General features: G+C 41.3%; 1 protein-coding gene across 1 annotated transcript in view; it reads right to left on the bottom strand.

The window, feature by feature from the left end:
- EXOC4 (exocyst complex component 4) overlaps positions 1 to 13,202 on the bottom strand; it is a 596,962-nt gene that overhangs the window by 95,070 nt on the left and 488,690 nt on the right. The window contains 1 exon segment of the mRNA XM_038412510.2: positions 7,806 to 7,942. Within this exon segment, the coding sequence (XP_038268438.1) occupies positions 7,806 to 7,942 (137 nt within the window).

Below are 13,202 nucleotides of genomic sequence, written 5' to 3'. Positions count from 1 at the left end.
TGACCCCGACTGCATTTTCAGCAAATTTACTATTCAACCAATTTTTTTTGCTCATCTCCAATCTTGTCTAATATGGGCAGAGGGTAGTGCAGTCCCCATGGCTCATTTGCTTCTTGGAATTTCTGCTGCGATCGCTAACTAGTGCCAACTCTGCCATGACCTCATGCCATATGGGTATCTGTCCAGCAAGCTCATACCAATTGTCAGGCAGCTGTCCAATGGTAGCAACTTTGGGAGTATATATGAAGCAGCGGCTAGGAGACTAACGGTTCTGTATCCTACTCCCAGTTGTTTGAGTCATCTAATATGAGATATATCAGCTAAACAGTTTGTGTAAACCTGAATCAAAGATTACACTGCATTCTAATTACAAAGGCTTTCCTGTTTAACATTTTTGGCAGTATAACGAATATCTATGCTCTTAAAAACCATGCTGGAAATTCCAGGTGACAGAAGTGACATTTCATATAAAGGTGCTGATTAGCACCTCTTTTCCCAGCTGAAATTACTCAGGGACGAATAGCAGCATATGACCTAGCACATGTAACCTTCCCAACTTTTCTCCACTGACCACCAGTGCCCCAGTGGAGGAAATTAAGAACCATGCATTGGTGGGTCTCACTTCTTGTGAAGTGGTCAGTAGTTTGAAAGGAGATGAGAAACACTGCTCTAGTGGTTAAAAGAAGGGAGTGCGAGTCAGAGTTCATAGGCTCACGGGCTGTGTTCCAGCTCCATCACTGACTTTCTGTGTGACCTTAAGCATGTCCCCCAACCTTTCTGTGCTTCTGTTTGTCCATCTATGAAGTCTGTGCACGGTGAACGGCAGGGTTGTGGATGGCTACGTGCAGGTCCCAGTAAGATTAACAGCAAGGTAGTGTGTGTAGCAATCAAGCCCCCTGCATACTCACTCTTACTCTGAAGAGCATGGGGTAGATAGAAAATGGGCAAGGTATGAGGGGAAAGGAAACATATTAAGAGACTTGGGTTTAAGCATGATCCTCCTCCTGCTGAGATGCTGAGCTACAGATAAAGCTGAATCAAGTTCCCCTCAGCACCCTGCACAACTCATCACTTTTTCCTTTGTGATAACACAAGATTCCACACCTGCACTGTGCCTAAATGGGAATACCACCACCTACCCGAGGGGTAGTAAGAATCTAATTAATGTTTGTAAAATGTTTTGAGACCCTTATGACAGAAGGTGCTAAAGTAGTATACCTGTTATGTTCCTTATTTCCAGTTAGTGCAATGGGAACCCTAAGGATATTTGCCTCAGACCTGCCAATGGCTGGTATGGCCTTGACACAAAACCCACCTTGTCTAACACCAACTTAAAATACTTCAGTGATTAACCAGGAGTTAGTGACTAACTGGTGATTTTTGAGATGCTTTATGGTGTGTGGAAAAGCCACCCTTATTTTAAATATATTGAAGGTATGTTATAGTAAAGGAATGGGGGTAAAAGAAATTAAATTCACCAGTGTCTATGAGCTGCTAAAAGGAATATAGTGAAAATAGCAGTAAGGTATCATGAGACAATACAGATTTACCTCTAAATGGGACAGATTATCTTCTCTTGCCACTAACACCCATCGACTGATTGTACCTTTCAAGCAACACCAAGAAGGCAACCTGAAATTCTTAAATACACACCATTTGCGAAAGTGAATCACTTTCGGCTTGTCACATATACTTGCAGATGAGCTTCACTTTTTTACCCTAATATTTCATGCTTAATCTGCCACAGACAAAAATGAAGCACTTTTGTTTTTTCAGCAGCATAAGACCTCAATGTCTGAATATCAATTTTACCTCCTACTGCTATTTGGAACGTTGCATTTTTTCACTGGTAAAAATGGAATCTAACTAAAACCTTATTGAAAAAAACACTCCACAAACAACCCGACAACAAAACAAAAATGCAGGTAAAAGCAGTCTTGAACAAAAATGCTACACCATTGTATACAGAGTCAAAATGAAAAGCTGAAAGGGGTCTTTTGAAAATGTTGAAACAAACCATTCTGACTTTTAAAAAAATCCTTATTTTTTATTTGACTGAAACTATTCACTGAATTTGACCACAATGTTTGAAATTAAACCAATGTTTCCTATTAATTTATTATTACTTTCTTCTTCTTCTTATTATTATTAGACATTTGAGATAGAAAAGGCAAATGAGGTCATTTCCATCCATTTCCATGCTAATGCAGGATGACTGTTCCCTATACTATGTTAGCCAGTGCTTTGTCCAATCAAAATTTAAATGACTGAAGCAATGGAACTACTACTACTTCCTTGAAAATCTATTTCACAGTCGAACAAATCTAATTCTGGGGGGAAAAACCCTGATACAGTGGCTAAGTTTTTCTCAGCTTAATTTTATCCCATTACTCCCAGTTACATCCATTGTAACAGCCTCAATTCCTCACTGCCCTTACTGTTCACACTCTTCAATTATTTATAGACCATTATCATATCCTTTCAGATGCCTCGGATTGAATGCAATCTTTGGGAGCATTCTCACCAGCATTGTACGGAGAAAGACACAGTTACCTGTCTGCTTTACAAGGTGAGACATCGGCTGCTCAAAATCACATTGGCTTTTTTTTGTTTTGTCACTGCTATACTGAACTGCAAGCTCAGATCCAACGTATTGTCTGTCTATTCTTTTCCAGCATCATGGCCTTTCAAGAGTCTTTCTCCTATTGTTCTTGATTATCTGGCTTCAAAAGCATTAGTATGTATCCTTCACTTTTGCATTATATCCTGTTCATGGGGCCACATACAACTGGCGCTTTCGCACTCTCGTGTGTGCACCTTCTGATTTTGTTGACATTCTGTTTTTACTGCATTTACCTGCTCATTAGTGGAGACGTTAAATAGGATCGGAACTAACACTGATCCCTGTGGTAACCCACCAGACATCCAGCCTCTACCATCAACTGCATGGCCCTTTACCAGTACCCTTTCTTCGGTCTTTCATCTGGATTTCAGTCTACATGGTAACTTCGTATACATGTTGGTCTAACTTAGATCTTTAATAACACATCATAAGACACTATGAAAAGCTTTACTAGAGTCCAGAATAGTTATTTACAAATACCCTTCCCCACCATGAAAAACCCTGTGCAATGACTCTGCTACAGTAATGAGGTTAATCATTACCACCAGTGCCATAATCTGCTAATTAATTCACAGCTCAATGGGCCACAGACAGTGCCATCTGTGTGGCCGTTTATACCTAGCTCCCAGGAGGAGTCAGGAAAATAGGTGTAACACTTGAACAGGTGATGGTGCACCGCTGAGAAGGGCCCACCCCTCCATAGCTCAGCGAGTTTTAGTCATAAAACATCTGCCAGTGGTAGTAGCCACAGACTTGCACCGTTTCCCCTTTGAAGCAGTTGTGCAGAGTGATTACTAACGGTCCCTGGACACAGCTGGGGTGCCAAGCCGTCTCATTAGGAAAACAACTGGGGGGCCAGAGGGGCTAATTGGATTCAGTTATTTCATGACAAACGCAGCCAGGAACGATGTTTTCTTTTGCAGGACCAAGGTAGAAGCTACTCTGAACTCTAGGAATTGGTGATTCATAACTGTTTCCACGCTGTGATTTGTTCACACTGGTGAGAGTTCAGAATCTATTATTAATGTGTGCTCAATATGAGCCAAAGACAGGCCCCTTCCCTGAAAAGCTTACATATCTAAATAGACAACATACCAGCTAAAAACATACATAAAGAACAATGGGACAAAGAAGCAAATAACAGCCACTGTTTACGATGGAGTGAAGATGGTCACTGGTTAGGACACCAATCTGAGACTCTGGAGACCTGGGATAAATTCCCTGCTCAGCTGCAGACTTCCAGCATGACCATGAACGGGTCACATACGGTACGTCCACATTGCAACTGGGAGGTGTGACTGCAGCATGTGCAGAAATACACAAGCTGTTCTCCTGGTCCTAGCTAGATCAAAGCTAGTTTGAGTAACAATAGCAGTGAATCTGCGGCGGTATAGCTGACTGCATGGGCTAGACCTGCCCACCTAGAACCTTGGGTACACAGCTGAGCGGCCCCCGTGGCTTTACTGCTGTTGTTACTTGAGCTAGCTTGAACACAGCTATTTTGGCTATGTGTCCACATGTGTTGCAATTACATCTCCTGATTGCAGGGTAGACATACCCTAAGTCTCTTTGTGCCTTGGTTCCCCATCTGAGAAATGGGCTCAGCTACAAGGTGTTTTAGGTGGCACAGCAGAAATCAGTCTTTGGAAAAAATGGTTGTAGGAAATTAATGGACTCTCTGAGGGACTGAGGGTGAGTTGCCTGAAAGAGTTAAAAAAGGAAATCTGGCAGCTCTAACAGGATAAATCACCAAGAAAAGCTATCTGGTTCAAAACAGAGCAAGGTTTGTTTGTGGTGCAAGAGGAACATGGTGAGAAACTAAAAGAGGAAGGATTGATTGGAATCAACAAAAATGGGCAGCCATGTTGATATTGTTAGGTCTTTTCCAGTTCCTAAAATACTGTATTGTTCTTTGCTGCTATTCCCCAGCCCAATGACAATTCTTTGGCAAAGACTGATTCGAATCAGCAAGAGACCATATTATTGATCTGGCTATGTCACCAATACCGGGGTAGGGGAAGCTGGCAAATGTGCTTTTAGCAACATTTCACCCCAACATTAAAAAAAAAATTCGCAAATTTCACTCTGGGTCATTTTGTGGTCCCCAATTTTGCTTTCCATGAAACACTCGTGAATGGCAGTTTTTGAATCCAAACATATGAATTTTCAAAATGCTGTTTTTCAGAATGAAAACTGACCTTTGTGAACAGGAACATTTTAAATTTAAGAAACGTTCAAGGAACATAGGATTTTCCAGATTGGATGAGAACCAAGGTCCAGCTAGTTTAATGCCCCTTCTCTGACAGTGGCCAGTATCAGATGCTTTAGAGGGAGATGTCAGTGCCTCACAATAGGCAGATATGTAATAATCTGTTTGCCATATTAGGGCTCATTCTGATCTCTAATTGCCAGAGACTGACTTAAACTCTGAAGCACAAGGCTTAATAACCCTGCCAAAATTTGTTCTCTTTAATTATGACAACATGGGGTTTTCTTGATAGCTACATACATATCTAAGCTGTTTTTGAATCTTGTTAGGTTCTTGTCCTCACTGGAAAATTAAAATAAAACTGAAATGGAACTGGAAAAGCCTCAGATTTCAAGTTTTTGGCACAATGTGAACATTTCACATGGTCTATATCAGTCCCCTCTACCAACGAATGAGTTTCACTTTCAGGATTCATGCAACCTTTGTCATACGGCCGCTAAAAACCTGGGTCCATTCCTCCAAATCAGAAGTCTCTGGTCAGGAATGGCCATGAATAAGTCCAGTGCTTCATACAGTTCAATTTTGGTCTATACCTGCTTCCTCAGATGAAGGGTTAAGAAATGCTGCAGTGTACAGTTAGGATTCTATACATCCAGGGAAAGTTTCTTCCGAAGCTCCAGCTGTTGGAGCCTATTTCTGAAACCACCAAAACATCACTATTAAACAATAGCTATTACATGGCTGAAGCGGAAAGGATTCAGGATATTGGTCATCTGAAGCAGAGCAGATTCACCACGTGAATAGAGAGGACCATATGGGCTATTTGAATTATTTTTCCTATTACAAACACACATATATAAAGCCAAGCTAATGAACCAACTGGCCACTGCACAAGTCTTCTATTATTTACCGTTCTAGTTTATAAAGAGCCTGTCAATATGGCATCTCACTTTATATACTAGTTAGTAAGACTTGCATGTTCGTATTTGTGGTTTCCCTGAACTCCAAAGAAGATGGTAGCTCCCTTATACTGTCATTTGCTGCCCATCATCTCTATCATGCACACACAAAAACTTCCTTCCTAGAAAGCCCTTTGACTAAACCTTAGTGTACTACCACTTAAACAATTTACGTTGTAAATTTGTAGGGCCAGAACCTTAGGTGGAGTTCCACTGACTTTAAAGGAGCTGATTTTCATCAGTTGAAGATTAAGCCTTAATATTTCCAAATATTACCAAAGTTTGAGGGGGAGGGGAGCTAATAAGACTAATTGTTGGTTCACCTCTGCCCTTCCCAAAAACCTTGGGGGAAACCATGATTCACAGGGCAAGACTGCACAGAGCTTTGGTGACACGAGAGCTCCCAGCAGAGGGCATTGCTACCTTATGGATTTGATTATCTCTTTGGAATATCTCAAGCCACACACACACACAGATGAAAACAGGGATAACAGAATTTCTCCTGTCCCTGTTATGCTCTTCTGAATCATCTGAACTGTATATAGATTTCTATTTCCGTCAGTCATTTGCTAGCAGCAAAACTAGAACACTTCCTGTTTTTCCTCCTGCTGTAATCAGGATATGGTAGTCCAAAATAGTGCTGTCCTAATTACTCCTCAGCAGGTGTCAAGAAAGAAAGACAGAAAGAAAGAAAGACAGAAAGAAAGAGATCCTTTATCAAATTTGACCAACAGCTGTAAAGAAATTACTTTCTACGGCCTGATTTTGCTCCATAAGGTTTATTGAAACAGGCATAATAAAGGAACATTAATTGTAATAATAATAATACATAATATATAGACACACCCACCACATGTGTACATATATGGTGTTAATATTCCCATAGGTAGCCCATTACCAGATGAAACTTTTCTGAATGAAATCAGGCAATAAGAAATAATTTCTTAACACTACTGGTTGGAACACACAAAGGGATTTTACTACTTTCCCTGCTACCACCAGCTTCAATTAGCTCTTAAAAGGTACTTTTTATGGTACTAATATGGCCCACATTACCACAGTACCTGAGCACCTCACAGTCTTTAGTGTTTTTATCCTCACAGCACCCCTGTGAAGCTGTTATCCCCGTTTTACAGATGAGGAAACTGAGATACGGGGAGACTAAGTCACTTGCCCAAGGTCACAGAAGAAGTTGGTGGCAAAGCAGGGAATTAAACCAGAGTCTCCTCAGTCCCAGGCTAGCACCCTAACCACTAGCACATCCCTTATTTCCTAGCCTAGGTTCTCATGTGGTGGTGCTGTTAGCTGTTAGACTTCAGCCCCAGAAGAGGCTGATCTTTAAGGATGCATGAATTCAGTCCTGTATGTAAAGCACTTTAGGATCCTTTGGAGAAAATGGTGCTATAGGAATGTTAAATGTTTTGAATATTAAATAAAATCCTGTGTATAATGTGCATATATTATAGCCACGAATTTCAAAGCTGTTTAGGGGACTTGAATGCCCAGATTCATTAAAATGAATAGGAACTGGGCACTGAAATCAGCTGGCTTTAAAAATCTCATCCTATATATCTTGAGAACTCGTAATATGAAAGGATTCAACTTGCATGTAGCAAAGTATAACAGAGCTGATGCGATCAGATGGTTATGGAGATCACACATTTTCCAGCCTTCTTTCCCTGATTAATCCATCTCTCTGATTAAGAGCAAGGACGTGTCTCTTTTGATTCTACCAACCTCCTGCATCAGTGTTTTTGGAAAGTATACATATGGGTGTGAGAAGTCACTGGATCTCCCCAGCCTCTTGGATGGTTATTATCTCAGATTTCTCTCCCGCCCACTAACCAACCAGACAAGCTTTCCATGAGGAAATAACTCCATTCTGCACATTCCGAAAAAAAACAACACTTCAGACCTACACATCTTTCATCTTAATCCTCCCCAACAATTTTGTGAAGACAGGCTCATTCTCCTTATTGTATAGGAGGGTCTGGTTCCCTGGGCTAGGCTGTACCTGTAGGCAGTAGTGCAAGTTTCCTTGTAGTCCTGGAGCTTCACACACACCATGTTGAGGAACTGATCTGAATAAGCACTCAGGTCATGCATCAGGTTCATGAGGTCCTGGACTGTCTTCTCCACAATTACTGTACTCTGGAAAAGAAAGAGCCTGATGACACTACATTTTTCATGTAACCAATGGAAGAGGATGTGGGGAACAGGCAAGAGAACCACAGATCCTGGAAGGGATGGGTGTGACAATCTGCTGGGGAACCATTGTGTTACTCTTCTCAGCCCCAGCAAATGGGAGGTTTGCTGTTGCTAAGCTATGTGTCAGCTCCTTGACACACCAACCTATATGGCTTGTCAGCAAACTCTTAAGGACTCTGCTAGTCCAAAACTTGTCTAGCATTAAACAATCAGTGCCCCCCCAATTCTTGAGTTCCACAGAGACATCCATCTACAATGCTCAACCCCTCTGACTGTAGCACCTATAAAACCTTACCAACTTTGCCGCTCCTTTAAAGAGACAGTACACAAGAGCTTATGATCTTAACTGGGGTTAACATACCCTCTATTTCAATCAAAGCACGCATTTGGTCCATGGTAAAAGTAAAACAAGTTTATGAACAAAATTACACTGCTTTAAGCAATATCAAGTATAAGGATTGAAATAGTTACAAACAAACTAAAGTAAAAATACTTCAATAAGACTTCAGTCTAGCTTAACAAACTAGAGCCCTTTGTTCAAAGATGCTTTTTTCACCAGTCTTTCCTCCAACATGGTTGACTAGGCCTTTAGCTCTTCTAGTGAAGGATAATTTCAGGGTTCGCCCCCCCTCTTTACAGTCCAATAAGCCTTTGAAATGTAGCCTTCTAAAATGTATTCCTAGATAAAGTTCCTCTCTCCTGCTGGTTGTAGACGCCATGCTGGTCCCTCCCCTCCTGGTGATTTTTACCTTGCAAATTATCTCTTCCTGCAACCTCCAATACAAATGAATAGCCCACTGAATTTGGTCCTGCCTCATCTGAGGTGTTGACCTCTTTCCTTTGTCTGGAGAAAACCCATTTATCAACTCCTTGCCTGGTTTAAACATATTTTAGTCATATATTTCAAGCACATCTGTAAAGTTCTTTTTGGGTTATCCATACATACATCATGCAAGAAAATTAAGATCAATGAGTTATTAGTTTTCCAGTGATATGTTACAATGCCACCTTTTGGGTAAATATCTCAGCAACAGTGTCCATCTGGCATTGCAAGGTCACAGTGATATTGACTGGCAATGGGTTAAAGAGCATTTCAGTTCCAGGATACTAGTTTAAATCGGATTGGGTTTATACTGGCCCAAATTAATCATCATACAAAGACCTTTCAATGAGCTGTATCAAATGAGAGTGCTAATTCCAGTTGTTAGCAGGCAACTGACCACTCCATAAAAACTGCCATAAAAATTAGTGCTCATTGGCAGCATTAAGAATTCACATGGACTTTTAATACTTGGGTTTTGAAGTTGTTAAAAAAAGGAAGTAAAAGTAAAGGGTTCAGCACAACCTTAACTTTGAATTTCCTGGAGTCAATCTGTATTGTGGATCCAACCTTACAGCAGAAACCTACCAACTCCCATCACTGACTTGAATTACTGAACACAGTGGACTACTGAGTGATGTAAAATGGACAGATAAAAGGAAAAGCAGGAACGGTATAAAACGGTAGCATAATTGTCTAATTATCAGGTTTGAAATCCCTAGATTTTCTAGGGCCAGAGGCCTGAATCCTGGCAGGGATGACTCAGCCATTAATCTTTCCAAAATTGATAAACTGTATGATAAACTGACTATCATACATTTTAATGGACAAGACTGAACCTGTAGGGCCTAATTTTCAGAAGTGTCAAGCACCTGCAAGTTCCCACTGACTTCAGCTGGAGTGTGGATACTCAGCAAGCCTGGTCACTACATCTTGACATGGGTGGATCCCAAGTAACTTTTAAGATTAGGGATTTGGCCCATTGTTTTTGTCTCCAAATTTGTCTCCCTACCATTGTACAAATTGCTGTGTGTTGGGGGACAGCCACCTTCCACCCCAGGCATGTTCTGCTGGCAGGTATGGTTTGAGAAGTACCTTGGGATCCTTTTGATATGATAGGCACCATATTTAAGTAATATGAATAAGGCTGAGAGTCTGTCATGGAAGTCACGGATTCCGTGACTTTCTCTGACCTCCGTGACTTCTGCAGCGGCTGGTGCTGGCTCAGGGGCTGCCCAGCTCGGGCATCTCCTGGGCCAGCACCAGCTGTTTGGGTGTGTGGGAGGAGACTCAGGGCTAGGGGCAGGGGGTGGAGAGGTATGGGGGGCACTTACCTTGGGGTGGGGGGCTCCCACTCCCAGCTCCCACTGGCATGGCCCTGCAGCTCCTAGTGGCGGAGGGGCCGGGGGAGCTCTGCGCCGCATGCTGCCCGTGCCTGCAGGCCCTGACCCCGCAATTCCCATATGCTGAGGTTCCTCTCCAATGGGAGCTGTGGCAGCCAGCGCTTGTGGCAGGAGCAGTGGAGCCCCTGCCCTGGCCCCTCCGCTGCCTTAGAGCTGCAGGGATGCGGAGCTGGGTAGGAAGCCCCTGACAGCCCCACCAACCAAACCCAACCCTCCCCACCCCCAGCGGGGTTCCCGGGCCATCTCCCCCAGTACCCGCAGAGCCCCACCCAAGTTTTAAGCACAGCGGGTGTTTTTAGTAAAAGTCATGGACAGGTCCCGGGCCCGTAAATTTTTGTTTACAGCCCGTGACCTGTCCATGACTTTTACTAAAATACCCATGACTAAAACATAGCCTTAAATATGAACCACAAAAGGGCAAGTTTACTGCTTTAAAATTCTGTGTCATATCCCAGAGAACAGTCTGCAGGAGCTGGGGGCATTGCATATCTAACAACATATCTGAAGCCTGTAGAGTTGCTGCAAATTTTGGGATTGGGGAGTTATCTCAAGGTGACTCAATGAGATTTCCTGCATTTGTAACATAGCCCTGGGTATTTAATTTCCTTGTTTACAAACCATGGGGATGGAGTGTTACAAAAATCCTGCAATATATAAAATGAGTTAATAATAGGTTAGGAGGGAGCTTGAAGGATTATTTCTGAGCTATGCACACAGGCAGAAAAAGAGAAAAAGAGGCTGAAGCATTTGCCAATCCTTGTTTGGTTTTATGGCTATTGGGGTAAATTCATCTCTGGGGTAACTCCAATAACTTCAACAGAATTACATCAGGGATTAATTTAGAAATCTGTCCTTTGTTTGCAGAGCAAAAATCTCATCGAAGCTCACAACACAGTCTCTGCAATATCCCCACAAGCCCAACTTCTGTCTCTGCATCGATTTTCAGATTAAAGAACTGCAACGGCACCCAACTCCATAATCCTGTTCCTCCATATTTACCTATGAGTGACAGGAATTGATTCTGTTTTGCTACTTGTCTGTGAGCTGATAAAAAGATTCAGAAAACCTCACCCTCATTCAGTACCTAGATTATTCCTTAACCTGTACAAGGGATCTTTAAATGGAACTTCGCACTAAGCGTGCTTTGTGGACTGTGCTTGGCTAGCAATGTACTAGGGTGACAAACATCATTTCATCTCCTCTTACACCCAAGTTGAGTTTTTTAAACAAACCACACAAACAAGGTAATTTCTAATATAACTAGCTATATTTCAACAATAGATGAGTCCAAACAAAAATATACCATTTTCTAGGCATTCTTTTTATATCGCCTCTGATATCTTTTATTACAATTATTTATACTATACAGTAGACACACATCAGTAGCAACCTATCAGTGCCCTTTTGTTATGTTGCTCCTAAGAGGATGTTGCTGTCATGGGGAGTGTCGATAATTCACATCAGGGAAAGCGTTCCCAAGGGAAATGTTGCTCGTAAGCAATGGTTGCTCTTACAAGGTCTTGCTGCAAACAAGCGCCTACTGTAAAAGCTATTAGAGACTCAACTACAGACAGGTCCCATTGTGCTAGGTACTATACATACAGACAGTAAAAACAGATCCTGCCCCAAAGAGTTTACAGTATAAAAGACAAGTTGTAGTGTGTGATGTTCGGGTGAATTAAACAAATGGCTGAAGATAGGGAGGATGGGATAATAACAATAAGCAGATATTTTAGCACAGACTAGCTGTTTGCACAATTGATAGCCAATCAGTAGCAGCAGTAAACACAGTAACACCAACTGGCTCTTTGCTTAGTCATCACTTATCTTAGTTCCAGAGTGCCACTCGCTGCAGCTTCTAGGTGTTGAACATGGTAAGAGGGGATGCATAGAAGTTAATTTAAATAAACCAGCCAAATCTCACTAAAACAGGATTGTTGATATGAGACCTTTCATATATGCAAAAAATCAATGTAGATGCCGATATCATGATGAGTGAAGTATAAAAACTATATACAGTAGATTATATCGATTAAATCAATTAAATTAGATATATTGAATACAGAATTTGCCATGTGCAAATCCAGCATCTTGCTTTTGGCTTTGGTCTAGGTCTGATACTTCAGTGACAGGGGAAAAAAAAATAAATGTATATGAGTAATTATCCAATGCTTTACATAAAGGGAAAAATTTCTTCCTGGCCCATGTGGCAATCTGCTAATGCCCTGGAGGATGAGTATGATTATCCTCATTTTATAATGTATAACTACAAATTTTATTATAGTGAATGACATAAAATTACCCAGTCCTCTTAGAAAAAACAGCTACAACATTGGATTCTTAGCTGTGTGAACTGACGCAGCACCACTGACATCAATGGAGCGATGCTAATTTACACCATTGTAGGATCTGTCCTTCTGCATGCCCTCCATAGACTGATCACACATCATGTGTGGAAGTATTTTCTTTGTATTTGATTTACACTGATTTGTTTCATGAAATGTCCCCTTGTTCTCTCACTTTTAGACAACATAAAGCAATTTAATGATTTTAAAACAAAAGCGTATACATTGAGAAGAGAGAGCGAACAATGGTTCTCAATGGTTTCTGACAGCTGACAGCTCCTCTCCACCAATATTAAAAACACAGTAAAGTTTTAAAATACAAATTTGGCAGGAACTGAGTCTTTTGTCTCTCTAGATGCACTCTGCTACTCACCCTGATTTTAATAAAATGGAGACATACTATATGAAAAAAGACTGCACTGGTTATGTAATGGCTATTTTTTCTGTAACATGTTAACCTTTTGTGGATGAATCCTAACAAATATGCATTTGTCACTAGGATTACTGTAAATGCATTAGTCCATGTTAATACAGCTGGATTTGTTAACTGGGACCGCAAAAGATCTTTCATAACTCTATGGGAGAAAATGAAAGGCAACGCACGTACTATTGGAGAGTTACAGCTTGGATGCTGC

This window comes from Dermochelys coriacea, chromosome 1 (genome assembly GCF_009764565.3).
Source record: "Dermochelys coriacea isolate rDerCor1 chromosome 1, rDerCor1.pri.v4, whole genome shotgun sequence".
In the NCBI taxonomy this organism is placed as follows: domain Eukaryota; kingdom Metazoa; phylum Chordata; order Testudines; family Dermochelyidae; genus Dermochelys; species Dermochelys coriacea.
This window is presented reverse-complemented; position numbering and strand designations above follow the sequence as displayed.